Source organism: Anabrus simplex, chromosome 2 (assembly GCF_040414725.1).
Source record: "Anabrus simplex isolate iqAnaSimp1 chromosome 2, ASM4041472v1, whole genome shotgun sequence".
NCBI lineage: Eukaryota > Metazoa > Arthropoda > Insecta > Orthoptera > Tettigoniidae > Anabrus > Anabrus simplex.
Genome location: NC_090266.1, coordinates 131,995,447 through 132,021,750, shown reverse-complemented (window position 1 = coordinate 132,021,750; position 26,304 = coordinate 131,995,447). Strand labels below are relative to the sequence as shown.

The 26,304-nt window shown below is 39.3% G+C and overlaps 1 protein-coding gene across 1 annotated transcript in view; it reads left to right on the top strand.

The window, feature by feature from the left end:
- Positions 1-26,304, top strand: part of LOC136863932 (adenosine deaminase-like protein) — a 384,258-nt gene that overhangs the window by 83,768 nt on the left and 274,186 nt on the right. Inside the window, exon 3 of the mRNA XM_067140373.2 lies at positions 23,522-23,670. Coding sequence (XP_066996474.2) covers positions 23,522-23,670 — 149 coding nt within the window. The remainder of the gene's footprint in view (positions 1-23,521; positions 23,671-26,304) is intronic.

Sequence of the window (26,304 nt, the reverse complement as noted above, 5' to 3'; positions counted from 1 at the left end):
TAGTGGGTTCGAATCCCACTGTCGGCAGCCCTGAAGATGGTTTTCCGTGGTTTCCCATTTTCACACCAGGCAAATGCTGGGGCTGTACCTTAATTAAGGCCACGGCCGTTTCCTTCCAACTCCTAGGCCTTTCCTATCCCATCATTGCCATAAGACCTATCTGTGCCGGTGCGACGTAAAATCACTAGCGATTCCAAGTGAGAACCTCAATAGCGATCACTGGTTATTAGTAGCAGATCTGAAAGACATTAATGTACCAAAGGTAATAACCAGGAAATTACCTAAGATGAAGGTGTGGGAACTACAACAGATTGGAAAAAGGACCTACTATCAGGACCGTATAAGAGGACAACTGCCTACGGAAGAAGTGGAGTGTGGTGAGGTAGAGTGGACAAGATTTTAAAACACCTTATAAAAGAAGCAATAGAGCTTTGCGGGAAGACAAGTGTGAGAGTAAGGGAAAAAGAGACACCCTGGTGGAATGAGAGAGTAAGATCCTCAATAAAGGATAGGAACATGGCACAAAAAGAATGAGATAGTGAGAAATCCAAGCCAGAACAGGTATGGGACGACGGGAAGATCAGAGACCTCAAGCAAGTTTACCAGGACAAGAAATTGAGTTAAGCCGATGACCTCGATGTTAGGCCCCTTTAAACAACAAGCATCATCATCATCAAATTAAGAGTTAAAAGAGTAGTAGAAGAGGTGAAGATGAAGTGCTGGGAGAAATTTACTCAAAAACTTAAGGAAGACAGCAGAGACAGTATGAAACTGTTGTTCAGAGTGATGAAAAGAAAAAGGAATTCAGTTGAGTCCATCAAAGCAATTGAGGATCCTAATGGAAACCTGGCCAGAAAATAGGACATCAGAGAGGTTCTGAGGAATCGTTTTGATCACCTATTGAACAGGACAGAAGCAGATCAGAAAACAAAAGAACCAGCTGTTGAAACCTGCACAGAGGTACCTCCTATTACATGGGCAGAAACAGAAGCAGCCCTTAATAAGATGCTGCAAGGGAAATCCCCAGGAATCGATGCAGTCAGCATGGACATGATTAAAGCACCAGGAGTCCAGGGTTTACAGTGGCTAAACAGAGTGCTCAATGCAGTTTGGAAAGATGGCAAGATATCTACTGATTGGAGCAGATTGCGAGTCATCTTAGAGCCACAGTTTGAAGAGGAACAGTATGGCTTCAGGCCTAACAGGTCCACAACAGACAATCCGCATGTTAATTGAAAAATATTGGGAAAAAGGCAAAGATCTGTTTATGGTTTTCCTTGACATTGAGAAGGCATATGACAACATTGCAAGAGAGAAGATATGGGAATGCCTAAGAAAAAGGAATGTGCCAGAGGGACTGGTACCAGCTGTGTGCGAAAGGGTGACAGACATTCATCCTGGTTCAAGATCGAAAGTGGAGTCCAGCAAGGCAGTGTACTATCCCCATTATTGTTTATCACCTTCATGGATGACATAATGAAGAACATCAAGAAAACCTCTGATGAACTAAATGCAATGGCCTTTGCTGATGAAGTTATGATCTGGGGAGAAACTGAGGAACAAGTACAGTCGAGACTCAATGAATGGAAGTTTAAGTTCCAGGAGTTCAATCTCAAGATAAGTGAACTCAAAACAGTAGTGATGGCAATAAACAGAGAGGGAAGACCAGTGAACATCATGCTAGGAAACCGTCCACTAGAAAGTGTGGAAAGCTTTACATATCTTGGCAGTGTAATATCTCGAGATACACTAGCCACACAGGAGGTGGCAAATAGAGTGCAGAAGAGCTCTCACTTTTACCAGCAAGTACGAACACTCCTCTGGGATCCCAAAGTACCAACAAAATCAAAGCTGGTGATGTTCAATCAGTACTTCATACCAATCTTAACCTATGGTATTGAAACCTGCACCCTCACTTAGAAAGACTCATCAAGGTTGCAGGCATCCAAGGTGAAGTTCCTTAGGTAAAAAAAAAAAAAAAAAAAAAAAAAAAAAAAAAAAAAAAAAAAAAAAAAAAAAAAAATGGACAAGTTGTGAGGAATGGTGTGGTTAGGAAGGAAGTTGGGATTGTTACGTCATTGTTAGATCGGATCAGCATGTCCAGACTGAGGTGGTTTGGGCATGTAATAAAGATGGAGCCAACAAGGGCAGCATATGTTAACTTGGAGCGACATGTGGCAGGGAAACGGATGGTGAGAAGACCAAGAACTCACTAGATGGACATTGTAAAGATGGACATTGCAGATCGGGGAAGGACACTGGAGGACGTCATTACCAACAGAACGTATCGCAATAAGACAGAATGGAAGAGGCTCGCTAGCAGTACCCAGGAAACTGGAACTGTAAAATGATGATGATGATTCAAACCAGGAGAGGAGAGGTCCGTTAATTCCATAACCTGTTAGTTTTTGCAGCAAGATATCATGGTCAACAGTGTCAAAAGCTTTTGAGAAGTCTATAAATGCAATCCACCTGAGTTCCCTATTACATCCAGGAGGAACGAATAGAATAAAAGAAGATTGCTGCAGGTTGACTGTCCTGTAAAGCATCCATGGTGTTCATCAATGATGATGATGATGATGATGATCATCATCATTTGCAGTTTCCAGCTGGTGGCCGGGTCTGCTTGGAACATAAGCCTCTCCGTCTCCTCTTGTCTTCCCACCACTTCTCCCTAGTCACTCTTGCCCAGTCCTCACCTCTTCTCTGTACACACTCTTCCACTCCTTTTATCCACCTGTTTCTTGGTCTTCCTCTTGGTCGTTTACCTGTTATCTCCATTTCGTGCATCCTCCTCGGTATCCTTTCCTCTTGAAATAATAACATTAAGTTATTTATTAGACCACCTAATCAATACAAAATCGTCTTGGATGATTTACATAAATTTGTTAACTAATAGTGGTACATGTTTCGCCTTCCCTGAAGGCATCATCAGCCATAGTCTTAACCTTAAATTCAAAATAAGCATCTAAATAACATGTAATAATGAAATGAATTTTAAAATCTTGAAGAGATTTGAAGTAAAATAACATTAAAAATAACAATGATTGTTTAAAAATACAATGTGATGAAATATAATAGTGGAAGTAACATTAGAAGGCTGCTAAAATAAGTGCAATGGATAAAACAACAGATTGTTATACAAGTAGTAAGATTGCATAAAAATAAAGTTGATAGTCTGGCGGTTATAATTAGACGATGGCGAAAAATCGTATATAATCAAAGTAAAGAAGAGAGAATAAAGGTCAAAGTTAATCGAGAGATCCGAAGTTAATCATGATCTTGAAGATAAAAGACGAAAGTCAGAGGCATATTTGCAACAGTAGACTTCTAACTCATAATGTTACAAGCTATCTTTGTCACCGTCAAATGATTCCACTATTATATGCTTTTTCAACTAGAATATCTACAAACTCACAATTTACAACATTTGAGCATTACTTCAAATTTTGAGATGGTCCATAGAGATCCTATTTGAAACTGTTCTTCAACTTCTATTCTACAACTTCATATCCTCGACGTGTTCTACAACTTCACCATATGCCTCTGACTTGCGTCTTTTATCTTCAAGATCATGATTAACTTCGGATCTCTCGACAAACTTTGACCTTTATTCTCTCTCCTTTACTTTGATTATATACGATTTTTCGCCATCGTCTAATTATAACCGCCAGACTATCAACTTTATTTTTATGCAATCTTACTACTTGTTGTATAACAATCTGTTGTTTTATCCATTGTACTTATTTTAGCAGCCTTCTAATGTTAATTTTGTTAATACTTCCACTATTATATCTCATCACATTGTATTTTTAAACCATCATTGTTATTTTTAATGTTATTTTACTTCAAATCTCTTCAAAATTTTGAAATTCATTTCATTATTACATGTTATTTAGACGCTTATTTTGAATTTAAGGTTAAGACTATGGCTGATGATGCCTTCAGGGAAGGCGAAACATGTACCACTATTAGTTAACAAATTTATGTAAATCATCCAAGACGATTTTGTATTGATTAGGTGGTCTAATAAATAACTTATTGTTATTATTTCAATCAAATATCATCAATACGGACCAAAAATGATATTTATTACATGTAATGTAAAATCCTTTCCTCTGTCGTTCTCTTCATGTGCCCATACCATCTAAGTCTAGATTTCTCTATCATATTCTGTAGTGGCTCTTCTTTTACTGTATCTCGAACCTTCTCATTTCTCATCTTATCCCATCTTGTCACTCCTATCCTGCTTCTCAGAAATTTCATTTCACTTGCCTGTGTGCTATTCACTGCTCTCTGCCTCATTACCCAAGTCTCAGCTGCGTATGTCAGAATAGGTATGTAGTACATCCTGTATATCACCCTTTTGCTTCTCTTAGAGACATCCTTGCTCCAAACCAGGCTTCTGACACTTTTCAGGAATGCTCCTACTTGTCTTCCATGCTCGATTATTTCCTTATAATTTCTTCCACTTTCCTCTATGATACGTCCCAAGTACTTGAAACTGTCTACCTTCCTAAGCTGTTCCCCTCCAAGCAATATCCCTCTCGTAGGTGTCTCCTTTTTTCTAGTTGTGATCACTGTCTTGCTCTTTAGGGCATTAAATTTCATTCTATATTGTTCCACCTCATCTACCCAAGCATCTAACTGTTCCTGGATATCCTCTTCCTTTTCTCCCCAGACTAAAAAGTCATCTGCAAATATCATCACTTTCATTTTTTTCCCTCCAATTTTTCTTGCCACTTTTGTCATTATCTCGTCCATTGTTACTACGAAGAGCAAAGGTGACAGAACACTTCCTTGTTTTAATCTACCTTTTTGCTCAAACCAGCCTGTTCTCTCTCCTATTTTCACACAACTGACACTCCCATTTTACATCAATCAGTCAATACTGATCTGCATTTAGGGCAGTCGCCCAGGTGGCAGATTCCCTATCTGTTGTTTTCCTAGCCTTTTCTTAAATGATTGCAAAGAAATTGGAAATTTATTGAACATCTCCCGTGGTAAGTTATTCCCATCCCTAACTCCCCTTCCTATAAACGAATATTTGTCTCAATTTGTTCTCTTGAATTCCAACTTTATCTTCATACTAGCGATGTACCCGTGCTTTGCTACAGAATTCTACATTGTATACAGTATTCTAGGTTAGGTAAAGTACACGTGAGCAAAACTGTATTAAATTGCATAGCTCTTAACTCTACCCTAGAAACGCGACGGAGAAATACCAAACGTCTTTTCTCATACAGGGTGGTGCACGAAATGTCATACATCGGAAATGTTTCATAAAATGTGTAAACCTGGGCTTACAACCATGTCCTTTCGTGAACAGAAACCTTATTTCATGGGTGATCCAACAGGCAGCACCACATGTCGCGCATGGGTTCCGGCTGCCAGTTATACAGCATGGCGGACAAAGTGAGATTGACGCGTGAACAGAAGGTGAAGATAGTGTTGTTTTATGCAGAAGAAAAGAGCGTAGCTCGGACCCAGGAAAGGTTTCGTGTTCATTTCTTTACTCAGTGGGCTCATTGCCGGCAGACGGTAAACAGACTGGCCAGGCAATTTGAAACAGAAGGCATCATACTGGAGAGAAAACGGCCCCGCTTCAAGCCATTCCGCTCACCGGAGAATGTTGCTGCTGTGAGAGCGTCTCTGGCTCGGAGCCCCTCCAAATCCACCAGAACTGCATATGTTCAGCTGGGGATTTCTCGTCGTTCAATTCAGCGAATACTGCAGCCTGACCTTGACGTGTTTCCATACAAAACGACAACAGTTCATAAACTAAATTAGCTTGACAAACAACAGCGAGTACAGTTTGCTACGTGGGCTATTGCAGAAGGTGATCCCGTATTGCACAACACATGGTTGAGTGATGAGGCACATGTCTATCTCAATGGTGCAGTGAACAAACAGAATGTCCGGTTTTGGGCGAAAGAACGGCCTGCTATTATGCACGAGGTTGAAAGTCATGGTGTGAAAGTGTGTGTGTGTGTGGGCTGCAATTTGCAGTCATGAAATTATTGGGCCAAACTTTTTTAATGACACAGTCAATAGTGCGCGTTACTTGGACATGTTGACAAACAGTTTCCTTCCAGAACTCTTTGCATCATGACTACAAATAGAGACACAATGGTTCATGCAAGAAGGAGCTCGTCCGCACACAGCAAATGTTGTTCTGGACTTCTTGAATGAACATTTCGAGCCCCGTGTGATGTCCCACCGATATCCCGAGTGTCTTCAGAGCGGCTCAATGTGGCCACCGCATAGCCCCGATCTCAATCCTTGCGACTTCTTCCTGTGGGGATATTTGAAGGAGACAATCTACCGCCATAAACCAGAAAATGTACAGCAATTGCAAGCGGCCATTATGAATTTCTTCCGAGGGCTGAGTGAGGACTTGTGTCGTGGAGTGATCACGAGTATGCGGGTTCGTCTCGAAGCTGTTGTACACCGAGAAGGTGGACATATTGAACATGTCCTGCACACGGACTAACCATGCACGTCAGTGAATGTTGTAACGCCATTTTGTATTCAGTATGTTGTATATTACATTTTCTATAAACAATTTCCAGTGTATGACATTTCGTGCGCCACCCTGTATAAAGACTGCGTTAGGGAATTTTCATTGTAATGGTAGGCCCACTTGCCTACCATCAGTCCCAATCAGGTTAGGGAATTGCATTATAATGGCAGACACTCACTCTCCACCTGCCTTTTTACATCAACAGAAATACTGTCGTAGTGGTTTTTCCCAACTGAAATGAACATAGGTCAGTAGGAATGGCACGAGTAAAAGCAATGATTTCACATGAAATACTCGATCAAATGAAAAACCATACATTTCCTTACTTTTAATGTACAGTACTACACTGCTGATCTAACAGTCCAAAGTTCCAGAGCTGGAATGACCAGGCCCGGGGACAGCCGTGATCTGTGAACACTCTTAGTCTTTTTTCAGGGGGGTCGAATATTGGAGAGTCCCAGAGCAAGAACTATGCCCTTTTACCAATCTGTTTCCTAGGAGTACCCGATGAGTTGGAAAATCTCATTTCACTACACTGGCAGTGGAAAAATCTATCTGAATTGGAAACAATTTTTTCCTCCAAGCCAGAGAAGAAACCCCCTCTTCACTGCTAATTTTGAATAAAATGAATGTAGAATTTAATGAAAGTGAAGAGGAAGAAGCTCTTTTTAAGAAACGGCTCTTTTCAGGGTTGAATTTTGAGTTATTTAGTGAATTGTGGTGCTATAATTTGGAATATGCCTAAATTGTAATTCTAGACCAGGTCATACTACTACTACTACTACTACTACTACTACTACTACTACTACTACTACTACTACTACTACGTGAGCCTCTGCCTTAAGAGTGCACACTGCTCATTCAAAACAGCGCGTCAGAGTAGGGATCGAATAGCTGGAATACTACGATGAACCAGTGGTTACGTACCAGCAGTACGGTATCAGAAAATGGATGCAATAGAGGAATGACATGCTAAAGAAGAAAGTTTTCTAACTTCTCAGCTATTTCCCGCCAATATTCAGTCAGGCTGTTTCATTCGGTACGCAGCAGTAATCCCATCTGTCGGAGTTGAGAGGCAGCATAAGAGACAAAGAACATCACCACAAACAATGGTCAATGTAATGTTATTGTTGATCAGTGTTATGCGCTTTCAATATTGTAGGTCTTCATATTTAGTTTTCTTCCGACTCTGAAATACCACTCTTATCATCGTCGGTACGGTTAAATTGAATAAAACATAAATTGTCGGAAATTGTATTCTCTATAACTTTTGTTATGTAGTACTTTTCGATAGGACAAATAACATAGGTATTTAAAAATTAAATTTTAGACGCCTTCCCCTAAACTACAATTTCATACAGGGCAAATAAAATTATGTATAACTTAGACTGTAGTTTCTTATTCCCCGACTCTATATATCGACTTTCATTAAATTCTGTTAATCCATTTTCTCGTGGCTCGGCGTTGATATGGACTTGGCAACAAAAATACAAATTCATGAATATCTGTGTTATCAAAGCCAGTACGGTAACAATGTATGACATAAATGATCGGAAATTTAATTCTTTATAACCTTAGTTATGTAGTATTTATCGATAGGACCACTAATAATATAAATATTTGAGAATTAAATTTTAGGTCTTCCCCTAGGCTACCATTTCACTCAGCATAAGAAAAATGATTTATAGCCTAGATTACCGTGCCTCATCCCCTGACTTCACATACCGATTTTCATTAAATTCTCTTCAGCCGTTTTTTCGTGATGCGTGTACATACATACAGAGAGAAATTACGGAAAAGTAAAAAGTGCCTTTCCTTGTTACTATGGACATGACTGATACAGAAATACCATTGTTTTCAAATTCTACTTTTAAAGACACCTCTCAAGCTTATTCGTCTACTGATGTCCTCCCACGCCATCTCTCCACTGACAGCTCAGAACATACCTCTTAGTCGAGCAGCTCGTCTCCTTTCTCCCAAGTTTTCCCAGCCCAAACTTTGCAACATTTTTGTAACGCTACTCTTTTGTCGGAAATCGCCCAGAAAAAGTCAAGCTGCTTTTCTTTGGACTTTCTCCAGTTCCTGAATCAAGTAATCCTGGTGAGGGTCCCATACACTGGAACCATACTCTAGTTGAGGTCTCACCAGAGACAAATATGCTCTATCCTTTACATCCTTACTACAACCCCTAAATACCCTCATAACCATGTGCAGAGATCTGTACCCTTTATTTACAATCATATTGATGTGATTATCCCAATGAAGATCTTTCCTTATATTAATACCTAGGTACTTACAATAATCCCCAAAGGGAACTTTAACCCCATCAACGCAGTAATTAAAACTGAGAGGACTTTTTCCTATTTGTGAAACTCACAACCTTTTATCCCCGTTTATCATCATACCATTGCCTACTGTCCATCTCACAACATTGAGGTCATTTTGCAGTTGCTCACAATCTTGTAACTTATTTATTACTCTGTACAGAATAACATCATCTGCGAAAAGCCTTATCTCTGATTCCACTTCTTTACACATATCATTGATATATATAAGAAAACATAAAGGTCCAATATTACTGCCTTGAGGAATTCCCCTGCTAATTATTACAGGGACAGATAAAGCTTCACCTACTGTAATTCTCTGAGTTCTATTTTCTAGAAATAGAGCCACCCATTCAGTCACTCTTTTGTCAAGTCCAATTGCACTCATTTTTGCCAGTAGTCTCCCATGATCTACCCTATCAAATGCCTTGGACAGGTCAATCGCAATACAGTCCAATTGACCTCCTGAATCCAGGATATCTGCTGTAAATTGCTGGAATCCTACAAGTTGGGCTTCAATGGAATAAACTTTCCTAAACCCAAACTGCCTTCTATCACACCAATAATTAATTTTGCAAATATGTCTTATATAATCAGAAAGAGTGCTTTCCCAAAGCTTACATACAATGCATGTCAAACTGACTGGCCTGTAATTTTCAGCTTTATGTCTATCACTCTTTCCATTATATACAGGGGCTACTATAGCAACTCTCCATTCATTTGGTAAAGTTCCTTCATGCAAGCAATAATCAAACAAGTACTTCACATATGGTACTATATCCCAACCCATTGTCTTTAGTATATCCCCCGAAACGTTATCAATTCCAGCAGCTTTTCTAGTTGTCAGCTTTTGCATCTTACTCTAAATGTCATTGCTGTCATAGGTAAATTTTAATATTTGTTTAGTGTTAGTCATCTTCTTCACTCTTTCTACGGTCTGTTCCTCGACACCTTTTCTCTGTACGCCTTCCCATACCTTGTTTCTACACATACTGTCATAAGCTTTCTCAAAGTCCACGAAGGCCATCACAAGTTCCTTACCCCATTTGAAATGACGCTCTTGTAGCTGTCTTAACTGTGAATATAAGGTCTACTGTAGACCTTCCTAATCTGAAGCCATGCTACTCTTAACTTTTCTTCCACCCTCTTTCTGGTTCTATTCTCCAGAATCTTCTCAAGCACCTTTGCACAGTGGCATATCACTGTGACTCCCCTATAGTTCTTAAACTCTTTTCTATTCCCCTTTTTGAAAATGGGTTTGATTACTCCCTTCTTCCAATCTTCAGGGGTCTTCCTTTCCTTCCATACTACTTTCAACACATGATAAAGCCACTGTTTCCCTACCTCTCCTGCTGCCTTCACCATCTCAATACTCACTTCATCTAACACCGAGCTCAATGGCTGCAGTCGCACCAGTAATCGGGAGATAGTGGGTTTGAACCCCACTGTCGGTAGCCCTGAAGATGGTTTTCCGTTGTTTCCCATTTTCACACCAGGCAAATGCTGGGGCTGAACCTTAATTAAGGCCACGGACATTTCCTTCCCATTCCTATCCCATCGTCGCCATAAGACCTATCTGTGTCGATGCGACGTAAAGCAACTAGAAAAAAAAATCATCTCCTTTCATCTTGTCCAGTGCCAGCTCCACTTCTGCCCATGTTGTCTTTTTTTTTTTTCCTCCATATTTCTTACTTCCACCCTGCTTCTACTTTCTCTGTGCATCATTCTGGGTTTAGTAAATCTTCAAAATACTCAATCAATGATGATGTTTCTAAAGAGAGGTGTGATCTTGTCAAGAATTATTGAGTCAAAATTTTGGAAATATGTGGAGAAATTGTAACTGGTCTATATTGTTTTATGTCAGTTTTATCACCATTTTTGAAAACTGGACTAACATCCTTTCTTTCAATCCTCTGGGAAAACACCTTGGTTTAATGATAAATTGAACAGATAAAAGAGTGCTTTACATAACACAAATGAGCAGTACTTGAGAAGGTAAGTTGAAACACCATCAGGTCCAGCTGTTTTCTTTAATTCCAGAGATATTAGTTTGTTGTAAATTTCTGCCTTACTAATGTTGATAACTGACAGATTGACAGAAAAATGATTATCGTATGCCATACTAATCTGATAAGAAGAATAAACAAATGAAAAGTGTTTAGCAAAAAGATTGGCAATATTTTCTCCAGTATCTGCTGTAACTTCCTTAAGATGCACTGTTGAAGGAATATTACTACATGACCTTTTAGATTGCAAGAATTTCTGTGGATTGGAACTAATACTTTGTTCACAGTTGGAGACATTAGTTTGTATAGCAAGATTTGGATTCAGACTTGCATTCATTCACACCAGGCAAATGCTGGGACTGAGCCTTAATTAAGGCCAGGGCCGCTTCCTTCCCACTCGTAGCCCTTTCCTATCCCATTGTCGCCAAAAGACCTATCTGTGTCAGTGGGACGTAAAGCCAATTGTAAGAAAATAGGAAGAAAGCAGAACAGTTATGGAATAGGGGTAAAAGTATCAGGAAATGAAAAGAAGGTAGTAAGTGAAGAAACAATGACAAGCTGGAAAGGATTTACACGAGAGTGGAAGAGGGTGTGTATAGCGATGAAAGGATGCTATTTGCAGTTGTAAGAAGGAAGAGAAAAGAAAGTCTATACAAAGCAGGTGAAGGGGGAAAAAGGAGAGAAAATAATGCAACCAGAGGAAATAATGGAACAGGTGAACTTCTGAATTTAGAATAGAATGTATTTATCTGCTACAGGATGTCCCAATTACAGATGATGTAATAGAAAATTAAATAAAAAATAAAATAAAAATTAAATAATATATATATATATATATATATACAAACAAACCGATATAAGTCGTCACATGTTTTCTACAGATTTTTTTACATATTTAAAAAATTAGCATGTTCCATCCTTGAGAAGAGCTTTCTGAATTGCAGTGGAATGGTGGTGAAAAATGTTGAGTGACCCAGCTGATTTATGGTCCTAAGGGCTTTCATGAACCAAGAATTTTCATATGCAACCGTCCTACATTTGGGCAGGTGGAATGTACAAATCTGCCTTGTTTGCCTGCTTGGAACATGAAGTGGGATCAACCCCAGTATAGCCGGACAGTCCACTTTACTCTTCAAGCATTTAATCGCTAACATTGCATTTGCACTTTTGTGGCGCATTGCCAGCGTATTCATTCCTAGAATGTTTACAGATTCTTCATACCTGCTTGAAGAGAGTGACATGCCAAGGAATCTAAAAATAATCCACTTCATGAACCTTATCTGTACTCTCTCGAGACGGTATATGTGGCCTTTCTGATACGGGAGCCACACCTCACAACCATACTTGAGAGAGCGTCTTACCGGGGAACAAAAGTATTTTGGCACATGCAATATTACTGAAATCTTTAAGATTCCTTTTGACAAACCCCAGGAGTCTGAAAGATTTCTTTATATTACTATCGATGTGTTTCTCAAAGGATAAGCCATTCCTGTTACTAAGAATTATATCTAGGTCATTAAACTCCTCCACGCGATTCAAACTTTTTCCACTGATTTCATATCTGTAAAATACAGGTGTTCATTTTTGAGTAAATGACATGACACCACACTTGACTTTATTCACTTTAAGGGACCACTTACCACACCACTCGCATATTTGCTTCAGATCTTCTTGTAGATAATCGCCATCACTGTCTTCTTCTACGACTTTGTATAGTTTCAAGTCATCAGCGTACAAGAGACATTCACTGCTCTGAATGACTGTAGTAATATAATTTATAATCAAAACAAATAGAAGAGGCCCTAACAGTGATCCCTGTGGGATGCCAGATGAAGGTTGATAGGGGTTAGAAATCAAACCCTCGGACTTGACAAACATATTTGTTTTGTCAAGTAGCTCTTTAGCCACTCGAAAATACTCCCTGTCACTCCATACGCTGACAAATTTCTCAACAAGGCTTCGTATTGTAAAGAGTAGAACCTGTTTACCTTTTACATCAACCTGTTTACCTTTGCCCGATGCATCTGAAATTGAAGATAAATAAACTGCCAGATTGGTAACAGTTGACCTGCCTTTAACAAATCCATGCTGTGATGGGTCTATGTACCGACTAAAAGAGTCACACAGGCGATTATATATGACTTTCTCCGCCACCTTAGATAAAAGTGAGAGCAGCACTACTGGTCTATAATTATCAAACAACACCTTATCACCTTTCTTAAAGATAGGGATTACGTAACACTTTTTCCAATCAGTCGGAAAACACCCACACTTAAATTGTTTATTTATAATTTCACATAGTGGAATTGCCAGTTGGGAAGCGCGTTCACGGAGGACGATGCCAGGTATCTCGTCAGGCCCACATTATTTGTTGATATCCACCGATGACAGGATCCGTATCACTTCTGCCACAGAAGTTTGAATAGACACTGGATCTATTGAAAATGGGGGAGAAAAGGTTGCTTTCAAGGGCTCAGAAGGAGAATAGTACTTTACGAAATTTTGTGCAAATGTGTTTTAGAATTTTATCTTTTTCGTAAATTTCAGTTCCGTTTATTAGCATAGTGCGAGGCAGGCGGGAAGATTTTCTTTTACTATTAATGAAATTCCAAAAGCCATCTTCTACCGACATAACGTACTCCCTGTACTTAGCACGCTGCAGTCTTTTACATTCACTTCGTAATGTGGAAAACTGCACATAGTCGCACTCTTGACTTGATCTTTTGTATTTCCTTCTCATGGTGCTCATAGCTTCATCCACAGAGTGGGACTCTTTAATCATATCCCAGGGGCACGGGGATAAAAGGTCCCTCATTAAAGAAAAATCAGCTTTCTTCAATGCAAATATGACTTCGTTTTGCGCTTTGAAGCAAAATATCCTTGGCATAGGCAGGAAGATTTCTTTGGCTTGGTGATCAGAGGAATAACTTTTTCAGTTTTTACGCACTCTCCACTCCGAAGTAATTCGTTTGAGACTAAAATTAAGTCTAGAAAATTATCATTCCTAGTAGGGAAATTCATTAATAATTTCTAGAAAAAAGAAAGACTTAAACCGGCCGCTTATTTCACCTTCACATTTAATGAGGACATATATAGTGTTGTAAATATCTTCAAGAAGCATAACATGAGGATTTCCTATAGAACTAACAACAGGAACTTGGAAATTATGCACAATTTCAAGTCAGTTAACAAAACCAATATCTTCTCAAGGTCAGGTCTACCGTTTTAGATGCAATGGCTGTGAATCCTCATACATCGGACAGACTGGACGCAACTTTAAAATTAGATACATGGAACATGTCAATGCCATCAACATAACAGGTTTTCAGCAGTGAGTCAACATATTCATGAATCAAAACACAATTTTTGTATTATAGATCAGGATATGGAAATTCTTAGGAACATAAGCAGAGGCCCAACTTGAAGTAAGTGACTGTCAAACATTCTGAGAACTATCAGTGCACTGTACACTTGAAAATCGTTTGTGAATGCCATTATGTTATTGTTTACAACATATCAGTGCTATGGTGGGTAAGTTTCCTTGTGTCATCAAACCCCCCATCCCCAGTTAATCTGATGGTAATATTGAAAGTTAGAAACTTCATTTTGTTCTGTATTGAACTGGGATTACAGTAAAATGAAAATTTTAAAGGTCCACCTTTTCAATACCATGAATGTTTATTGATGTGAATATATATCACATAACGTCTAGAGAAGGTTGGTACTAGTTTCGACACTCATTGCGCGTCATCATCAGCTAACAAATCAATTGAGCAAAATGCAACTTATCGAATAGCAATATATAACACATGATAGCACCTACAAGACAAATGTTAAACTATGACTAGTTGAAATATAAAACACATGGCAGCAAATACAAGGATTAATGTTGAAAGCTAAATTGTCAAAAGTTAAAACAATGAAATCAAAACAGAGAAGGTAACAATAGTTAGGGTATGATACACGAGAAAGTAGTCCAGCTTGAGGTTTGTAGAACATAAGGCGTATCTATATGCATTTAAATGCACCAACTAAGGCAAATTTTATATGTAACATTAAAATGATGAGGGTATAGTGCGTATAACCATCTAAAACATATGACAGCACCTATAAAGTCACTGTTAGATTATAACCAGTTGAAATGATGTGGTGTGTCTGACTGTTAAACATAACATTTTTGAGAAGGTATCCCAGTTGTTGAGTCTTGATAAACAAGAGAATAGTCCAGCTTGAAGTGCATAAATCATAAGGCCACTTCTTCCACCTTTACTTTCAACAAAGATGTCTACAAAATCACCAATCTCTTCAGTAAACATAACGTAAAAATTTCTTTCAGAACAAATAACAGGAACTCTGAAATTCTGCACAATTCCCCATCAGTTAACATGACCAATACTTTCTTAAAGCCCGGAATCTACAGATTCAAATGCAATGACTGCAATTCCTCATACGTCGGGCAAACAGGACACAGTTTCACCACTAGATATTCAGAGCACGTCAACGCTATAAGATACAATAGGTTTTCAGCAATAGGTCAACACATCTCTGACTCCAACCACAAGTTTACCGACATTGAACACGATTTAGAGATCCTTCAAATGGCCAATAAAGGGCCTCTCATGAACATAATCGAAAATTGTTTCATCCATTTTGATCAATACTTTAATCCTAACTTCAACTTAAATGGAATCTCTGACAAGCCTAATATCCTTTTCGATTTCTTAATTTAACTTGTTTAAAAATATCAGATTTCCAAACACTAGCGCTATCTTTCAAGCCATGTGCAATCCACATCCCAGTCACTTACCGCCACTACCTCATCCCTCTGCCCCACCATAGCCCTACTCCTCAGCTTTAGCTCCTCCTTTTCCCCCTTCCCCTCCCCTCCATTATTGCTCTTTTCATTAGCCCAGCTCCCCTCCTTTCAACATTTATGCCATCACGCTACTCAAGGTGAGTTCGCCTCCTTTCCCTTATATTTCTTTTGGCTGTGTACATTTATATCGCACCTAATTTGGCTTTCAATCTTTTCGTCAGGTCTCCACGTTTCCATACTGAACTGGGAATCATGACGTTAATTCAAATTATGATCTTCACAAGACCACATTTTTGGCTTCAATACCACCTGAATTAAGCCTGTTAATTACCGCAACTTAAGAGAACAAGATTATTCTTCCCACTGATAACATATGAGGTCTTATGATTTATGCACTTCAAGCTGGACTATTCTCTTGTTTATCAAGACTCAACAACTGGGAAACCTTCTCAAAAATGTTATGTTTAACAGTCAGACACACGACATCATTTCAACTGGTTATAATCTAACAGTGACTTTATAGGTGCTGTCATATGTTTTAGATCAGGCCTTTCCAACTCGAGCACTTAGTGCCGGGGCGCACCAACGCTGCACTCAGCAGCACCGTTCCCCTCCTTCCCCACCTACCCCGCGCAGTGGTCGATGCATGTGTGCGTAAGAGACAGTACATTCATTCTCATTCTTTCTCTGTGTGTGTCATTCTCAGTAGAATCTACTCGATAGAACAGACAGTGCAGCAGTTGGTTTCAACTTCGTTAAAAGTGTCGTTTAATCCTTCATATGGGTGGATTCATATTTTGTTCTCACTACCGAAGGGAAAGCTCACTGTTTAATTTGTCATGTCATTTTAAGCGCAAAGTCTTCAACCGTGCGACGACACTACCACAATAAACATGTTTCCACCTATGATACATTGTTGGCGCATCAAGAACCGAACAAATTGCTAAGTTAAAATCGGAATTGCTAAGTTCTTTAGGGATACGTTATAACTTACTCATTAGGAGTTGTTTTACATGCAATTTAGGAGATTTGTTTTCGTTTTTGGTTTTGTATTATTAAGAACTGTTTAGAATTAGACTTAGATGTGCTGCTAAGAAAAAACACCAGGTGAGTTGGTGGCGCGGTTAGGGGCGCTCAGCTGTAAGCTTGCATTCGGGAGATACTGGGTTCGAACCCCACTGTCGGCAGCGCTGAAGATGGTTTTCCATGGTTTCCCATTTTCAAACCAAGAAAATGCTGGGGCTGTTCCTTAATTAAGGCCACGGTTGCTTCCTTCCCATTCATAGCCTTTTCCTATCCCATCATCGCCATAAGACCTATTGCAAAAAAGAACCCACAAAGATAATTATTTTAATTAGTTTATCTCCCTGTCCCACAGATACTTGAACCCAATACTTCAGAAGGTGCAGTTCGAGCACGTTATGGGCTATTGTTGCTCTGAAGATTGCAAAAAACAGATGTTTTCAGTTCTGAATTTAAATAAATGGAGAACTAGGACATCTCTGTCTGATGCAAACTTAGAGGCTGTACTTAGAATTTCTACTGCCAAATGAATTGTACCCATTATTGGTAAATTAGTTGCCGCAAAACGATGTCAGCAATTGACTTAAACGCTAAATGTACATTAAGGCAAACGCAAAGTCGTACAGAATAAATTGTGTGTTTATGTGTTCACAGAACTGTCATAAATAATATTGTTTTCATAAGCTCCGCGCTGACTTGACGACCTGTGGTTCTGCCTCTGTCACTTCCTCCACCACCTCAACGGTGCTATAGCACAGCACCGGGGCTGCTGACGGGACCGGCCGGGGCCGTGGGGGCACCTCAGTTGGAATCGCTTGTTTTAGATGGTTGTACGCACCATACCCTCATCATTTTAATGTAACATTTAAAATTTGCCTTAGTTGGTGCATTTAAATGTATATAGATACGCCTTATGTTCTACAAACCTCAAGCTGGACTACTTTCTCGTGTATCGTACCCTAACTATTGTTACCTTCTCTGTTTTGATTTCATTGTTTTAACTTTTGACAATTTAGCTTTCAACATTAATCCTTGTATTTGCTGCCATGTGTTTTATATTTCGACTAATCATAGTTTAACATTTGTCTTGTAGGTGCTATCATGTGTTATATATTGCTATTCGATAAGTTGCATTTTGCTCAATTGATTTGTTAGCTGATGATGACGCGCAATGAGCGTCGAAACTAGTACCAACCTTCTCTAGACGTTATGTGATATATATTCATATCAATAAACATTCATGCTATTGAAAAGGTGGACCTTTAACATTTTCATTTTACTGATGGTAATAGTCGAGCATAGCTCGATTTTCGGGGGGGGGGGGGGGGGGAGGAAGAATGAGACCTGTTGAATATGTCTCTTTCAAAGAAATATTTACTAAATGGTGTAAAATATTATTGTAGAATATTTTATTTGTATTCCTTTCATCTAATCTAAATTTGTAAATGTAACTACTAAGTTGTAAATAATTGTTATTGTTGAGTGATATTTCGGAATGTTCTGGAAATTTTCATCACGCAGACTTTCGGAACAGGGTGTGTCTGCCCCTGTTGATTCTAGAAGCATGTTTTTACTAATTTTGGAAGATGGAAAGTTCGCGATTAGGGTTAGGCGATGTTCTGGAATATTGTGAAAACATCGCGGCTTGGTAAGGGGTTTTGATTGGTGGATCTGTGTGGCGAGAGGGAAACACGTGGTTCCCTTGGGGTTTGCCTCCAGTAACCTTGTATCACGTGACGCACGCTAGTTTTTCCTCTGCCCCGCATCGGAAGTGTTTTTGGTGTGGAAGGAAGTTGAACTGGCCTCTGCGTCAAGTTTAAGTATTTCTGATTTTCCTCGTGTTTCAGTTTTGTGGCACGATTGTCTGAAAGCGCGTTAACTGTCACTTAATGTTGTATTTGTAAAAACCTTTGGCAATTTACATCTAATTTGTTGTTTTGAGACATCGTACCTGGACTTTTGAATTGATGGATTTTGTTTCGAATTTTCTTTGTAATGTTTATTTTGGAAAATAATATCGCAGATCAAGAGATCACCATTGGTTTTTTGAAACCTGCAACCTACGTATCCCAGAGGCCCTGGTGTAGTTCCCATGCCGCTCCACTCCCTTTCTATAGTCGTCACGTTGCCCAACCTGATGTTCATTTGTTTGTTCTTGATGCAGTTCATCTAAAGTTTTGTTTTGTGCTAAAGGTGTTAAAGTGCCGTGTAATTTAATTTTTCCTTTTCTTTACTGTGTATCGTGTAACCACTGGAAACTGGTTACACAGTTAACAAAACCAATATCTTCTCAAGGTCAGGTGTCTACTGTTTTAGATGCAATGGCTGTAAATCCTCATACATCCGACAGACTGGACACAACTTTAAAATTAGATACGTGGAACATGTCAATGCCATCAAACATAACAGGTTTTCAGCAGGGGGTCAACATATTCATGAATCAAAACACAACTTTTGTACTATAGATCAGGATATGGAAATTCTTAGGAACATAAGTAAAGGCCCCCTCCTTGACACTACAGAAAAATGTTTTATTCACTTGGACCAGTTTTTCAACCCTAATTCAAATCTTAATGAAATTTTGGAAAAAGCTAACATCCTCTTTGACTTCTGAATTAGTCTTTAAAAGCATCAAGCTTTCAAATAGGCGTACAATCTTTCATGCTATAAATAATACCCTCTTGCGCATCACGCTCCTACCTCACCGCCCTCCTGACCCGCTTTGAACACCTTCTGCTTCCCCTTCCTAACCCTCACTCCTCCCACCTTCCCCACCTTCCCCAGCACATCCGACCAACTTGTGCTAACACACACACACTCTCCATTTCACTCCTCCTCTCAACACGACAAGCTGCAAGGCACACTGCACAATATATATCTTCATATATCTGCATTATGCACACGGCCTAACCACCCAAAAGCTGGTTCTATTGCTGTGAATATATATCTTACTACACAGGTTTCACGTTTGTCTTGCCCCATCTTAAATTTATAACCATCTAAACAGGCTTCTTTTTCTTATAGGCTTGGCAAGCCCTATTGGACTGGGAAAAACAGCGGCCTAAACAACTGAGGCCTACTTGTATAATCCCACCACCTCATAATGTGCCGGTAATACAAAGAATTTGAAGAACCTGCTTAACAACAAAAAATGTTCTTCCACACGTTTACTAGAAGAACATGATTTTAACACGTTGATCAAGATTTTAATTTGTACATCAGACTTTTAACCTATATTTAATCACATCTTGGTTTCCATTACCAGTATTCTTAATAGCACAAAAAGCCATATAAGACTATTTCACATTGTAAAGAAAACACGTGCCACATATTTCATATTATTTGAACTTTAGTATGTAATTCTGTAACGTGTCATTTGTGTACATTGTAAAGACAATTTAGTATGTGTTTTTGCTTGGTTACAATTTTAGGCTGATGATGACACCATATACAGGCGTCAAAACTGGTACCTTAAATAAAATATATTGTAAATAACAATCTTATACAACACATATTGTATTGAAAATGTGGAGCTTTTACCCAAATTTTAACATTGTAAGAATACCTCCTCACTTCTCTGTTTGATAATGTGTTGTACTTTTGACGATTCATCAGTTTTCCAAGCTAATTGGTTCAAGTTAAAATCGCCGCACACAATAACAGTGTCCCGTGAGTTGAGAACAGATGTAATGTTTCCCAATGTTTTGACGTAGGTTGCTAAGCCGGTCGTTCACTTCATCTGGAGGCAGGTAGCAGCACACAATGATGACAACACGACTGGGTTGAGGGTTGACATTCACTACTTGACACTCGCAGTTCCCAGCAAGCTCAGGTTTCGACACTGGTCCAAGGTCAGGCTTTACAGCTAGTAAAACACCTTCACCATCCAGTTTTGAAGTGTTCACGGAATTTCTGTCCTAACGAAATACAGTGTAACTGTCTGTTAATATTTCAGTATCAGCTACTGTTTGTTAAGTTAACTTTCGCTGTTACCAATACAGTCATAGTTCCCTTCACTTAGTCCAGCACCGAGCTCGATAGCTGCAGTTGCTTAAGTGTGGCCAGTATCCAGTGTTCGGGAGATAGTGGGTTCGAACCCCACTGTCGGCAGCCCTGAGGATGGTTTTCCGTGGTTTCCCATTTTTACACCAGGCAAATGGTGGGGCTGTACCTTAATTAAGGCCACGGCCTCTTCTTTCCCAGTCCTAGCCCTTTCCTGTCCCACTGTCGCCATAAGACCTATCTGTGTCGTTGCAACGTAAAGTCAATAGCAAAAATAAAAATAAAAAATCCAGCATTAAAGTCAGTAGCCAGTTACGCATACTCCTCACATTTTGATAGAAAAATGTCATACCTTCAATGCTTTGGTTGGGTCCTGGGTTCGTTTGTAGATCTCCGGAGAGCGCTAGCATTAGGATGGCTAGTACATGGCTGGATACCTGCGGACGATCTGGCCTCCCTTGGCCGCGGGGGCACCTTTTACTTCAGTGTGGCCACACCAAGTACCTCGAGCCGTTGAGAGAACCCACGAGGCCAGATAAACTGTATTTATTAATTACTAGGACTCTTTCCCAAACTGTCTCTCACGCACTGTCAAACTTAAGAGTACTGTAATTACATCGGCACAAACGAACCGGACCGCAGGCGTATTTAACTATCGAAAACACAAGTATTACTCGGACAACTACCGACACCTGAATGTAACAAGCAGCCATCTTTGAGGTGGAGTGTAGATGAGATGATAGAGGTAGAGTGTGAGTATATAGAACCCATAAGCAATCACAATGGAAGAGGTGAAAATTACTTTCAAATGAACGAAAGTGGGGAAATGCAGCGACCTGTAGGTCTACAATGGCTGTATAAGCAGTTTAAGTGTATTTGGAAATTAAAACCTGTACCAAATGACTGGAGTAATGGAGTGATAATACCTACAGTATGTTAAGAAGCGGGACAAGAAGATATGTGATAATTATCGAGGAATCACACTCATATCTCAGGTAGGAAAAATGTCTGTAAGGATACTAAAAAAAGAAAAAACAGGTGAGTTGGCCATGCAGTTAGGGGCGCACGGCTATGAGTTTGCATCCGGGAAATAGTGGGTTCGAATCCCACTGTCGGCAGCCCTGAAGATGGTTTTCCGTGGTTTCTCATTTTCACACCAGGCAAATGCTGGGGTTGTATGTTAATTAAGGCCACGGCCGCTTCCTTCCGACTCCTAGGCCTTTCCTATTCCATCGTCACCATAAGACCTATCTGTGTCGGTGCGACGTAAAGCCACTAGCAGTTCCAGTGGGGAGGGATGCTAGAAAAGAGAATGAGGAGGAGGGTGGAAGGACAATTGCAAGAAGAGCAATATAGCATATGAAATGGAAGATCAACACTGGACCCTATGAGGCAGTTAATGGAAAACATTGGGTGTTTGGAAGAGAGATGGCGATGGCATTCCGTGATCTAGGAAAGGCATATGATAATGTACCCAGTGAGAAGTAATGCAACAGAACGGATTTTGAAATCAAATGATAGAATATGTGCTAGCAATGTACAAAAATGTTTGCACCATTGTCCAGACACCTGTGGGAAGGATACAATGTTTTTGGAATGAAATTGGGCTACGACAAGGAAGTGTGCTGTCACCACTGTCATTCGTAATAGTTATGAATAAAATAATGAAGGAGACAAAGGTAATATATGGGGACAGGAAGATGAAGATAATACTGTTTGCGTACAAAATTGTAGTGTGGGGAGCAAACAGTGAGGAAATACAAGGGCAACTTGACATTGAGTGAGTTTATTGAAAATTATGGGATGATAATCAGGGTGGAAAAGAGTAAGACAATCATGTTCACTAGATGAGAAAGGGAAGGAAAAGGCATTATACAAATAAAGGGACAAAACCTTGAAATTGTGGGGAGATTCAAGTACTTTGAAAGCATATTGATGCAGGATGCATGGCTGGACATGGAGATCAGTAAAAGGAATGAACAGGGAAATGCATTTTATCAGAGTGTGAGAAACCTGGTGTGGAGGAAGGAAGTACCAGTGAAGTGTATAGAGGTGATGTATAAAATATTCTGTTACCCAATACTGACATGTTTGGTGGAGGCCTGGACATTGACAAAAAGACAGGAGAATAAAATCCACACCAGTAGAATTACATTTATAAGAAGTATTATAGGAAGGACACGAAAGGGCGGAGTAAGAAACAACGCCGTCTGAGTGGAGAGGCTTTACGACAGAATGGAGAGGGATAAAGGTAGGTAGTTTGGACATATGAGAATGGAAAAAGGATGGATGCTGAAGCAGGTGATGGAGACTCAGATAGGAGGAGGGAGGGTAAGAATGGGACCCAGACTACGATGATTGAAACAAATCAAGAATAGTATAATTAGAAGAACCCTGGATTGGAACACATTTGAGGAGGAATAATGGTGGTTGGATAGAGGAAGATGGAAGGGTGCCAAAAACATCCAACCTGACAGGAGCTGGACGAGGGAAATGGCTTTTGAGGTGTATGAAGCTTATTGCAGATTAGCTGAGACCATGACAACACTGGGCAAACTATGTGTTCCAGGTGGCTAATCCGTCATCCACTCGCCCCAACACAACACGTGGAAACAGGGCATAACTAAAAACATGGCTGAGGCTTGCTCTGTGTTAGATGGGAGAAATATCTTTCCTTTTGTTGAAACTTTGCTTATGCAGGTATACAAATCCTTTTCAGTGGTACGATAAGTGTTCTTTTTAAAATCTTTTTTAGACAAAATAGTGTATTCTTTTTATTTAGTACATTTGCTGCAACAGTTGTAATGTGAACTTTTTTATTTTGTAGGAACTGCATGCTCACCTCAATGGATCGCTGAGCAACCAAACTATTAAGGAGCTGCATAAAACTAGTGGTAAACCTTCCACAGAAGATAATGATCATTGGAAAAGCTGGGAGAAAATTACAAACCAAATTGAGGGACACTCACTTGAAGAGTATGTAATTCTTATTCTTTTCAGGGAGCTGGGAAAATTAGTTCAGGTTATGGAACTGAAATCCATCATTCCAAACATGAATCATTCTACTTCAAGTGTTAACCCCTCAATGCAGGAGCATTCACAGTGCACGTCACTTGCTAGTTTGGGAGGAGGATGCTACTCAGCGCTAGTTATGAGTGTAAAATGTGTGAAATAGGAACCACTGTAACTAGATAGTTTTGGTATGTACACACACAAAATTTTTCAAGGTGTGATAAGAATACAGGAAGCCGGAAGTCAAGTAAGAATGACATGAAGGTGTTGGTGTTGAACTGTAGAAATATTGTAAAGAAAATAGTAGAATGAAGTAATTTAATATATATATTTACCAGATATTGTTATTGGAGTTTGCTCATGGCTGACAAGTGATGTTATGGATGTGGAACATTCTTCATGGAACTGGAGTGTTTTTTGAAGAGACAGGATAGGAATGGTAGGAGGGGGAATATTCATACTAGCGAAAAAAGAATATGTAACCTATAAAAATATTATGAAAGAGAAACATGAAATTCTATGTTTTGGCTCATCTCTAGAAATAATAGACAACACAATGTTTGTGGTTTATACAGATCTGGAAAGTATGATGCAGATGCAGAATTACTTGATAAGATGGTCAGTTATATGGGAAAAGACACAGAAAGGAATGTTATTGTAACAGGTGATCTGTTTAGAAATATTAACAACTGGGAAAGAAATGTTAATGACAGGAAACATGACCAGCAGTTGGTAAATAACTTAATCTGGGTAGGACAGCTGAATCAGAAAGTGACAACCAGCTAGAGGGAAGAATTTTCTGGATGTTGTGTGTCTAAAACCAGATGAACTTCATGGAGAAACTGAAGTGGTAGTTTGTATAAGTGATCACAAAGCAGTTTTTCTTGTAGTTAAAAATAAATGCAGTAAAAAGGAAGGTTATACAAGTAGGAATATCAGGCAACACCATATGGTTTATAAGCAAGAGGGAGTTTTCAAAAAGCAATTATTATTGGTAGAAAATGGTTAGTAAAAATGTAAACAGTCTGTGAGATTAAAAGAAAAATTGTTTTACATTGCACCGACAGAGATAGGTCTTATGGCGACAATGGGATAGAAGTGGGAAGGAAGTGGCCATGGCCATAATTAAGGTACAGCCCCAGCATTTGTCTGGTGTGAAAATGGGAAACCACGGAAAACCACCTTCAGGGCTGCTGACAGTATGGCTCGAACTCACTGTCCCCCAGATGCAAGCTCACAGCTGCGCGCCCCTAACCGCACAGCCAACTCACCCAGTTGGGATGGGTTTAAAGCAGTAGGTGAGGAATGTGAAATCGTGAATGTACCTATAAAGGCAGCAAGGAAAGGTAAAGATCCAGTATATATTAACAGAGAAATAGAGAGACTAAGAAGGAGGTGCAGGTTAGAAAGCAATAGAGTTGGGAATGGTTATGGAAGTAAAAAGAAATTGAAAGAACTTACTAGGAAATTGAATCTAGAAAGAAGTCAGCTAAGGTCAACATGATGGCTAGCATAATTGGCAATCATTTGAATTTTAGTGGAAAATGGAAGAGAATACTTCATGGCAGAAACTGGTTCAAAAAAGTACATGCAACAAATAATTAATGAACAAGGGGATTGTATATGTGAGAATTTACAGCAGGCAGAAGAAGTCGGTCATCGGTATGTAAAGATTGTTGGATACAAGGATAATGTCCAGGTAGAGAAGATGGGAAATACAAATGAAGTACTGAAATTTACCTGTGATATTTAAGATATTGTCCCGTTATACATACCACATTTTTAGTTGCCCCAAGCTAGTCAGCAGATCCCAGGTGTGTTCAGTTCGCATGCGATAAAATCATAATCATCATCATTTTCATTTCCCCTTGTCCAGCTCTTGCCAGGTTGTGGTGTTGATGGCGCTTCTCCACCATTGCCTCTCCTTCCACCACTTCTCTTCTGTAATTGTATTCCGGTCCAGTCGTCTTTTTCTTATACTGTTCATGACAGCCTGTCCATCTTGCTCTGGGCTTCTTTCTTGCCCTTTTTCCTTCTATCTTAGCCCCCAACACTTGTTGTGGTTTCCTTCCCTCCTCCATCCTCATAACATGTCCAAACCATCTCAATTTATTCTTCTCCATCCTATCACTCAGTTTTTCTACCCCTATATCTTTTCTGACCTCAACATTTCTTAATCTGTGTTTCCTTGTCTTCCCTACCATACTCCTCAGTAACTTCATCTCACTGGCCTGAATTTTACTCTCATTCCTTGCTGTCAGTAGCCTAAAATGAGTGATGGGTAGTGGCTAACTTCAATTGCATCCTGAATTTGTGATGGGGAACATATGTTTATTAGAATGGACAAGACAAGGAAACTATAGCTATAAATAATGTTAGGCAGACCACGATGTAATATTGAGGAAATTATTTATTACACAATCAAATAAGATGTTAAAATTTTCAAAATACTGTAACATGTGACATGAATAAAATTTATCTTTCCATGTTCTAGAATAAAGTTCATCTTGATGTAAAAGGAAACAACAGCAGCAATTATGCATCGACATACACATTTACCACAAATTACATTTATTTTGGTTTGCAAAATTTCACTTA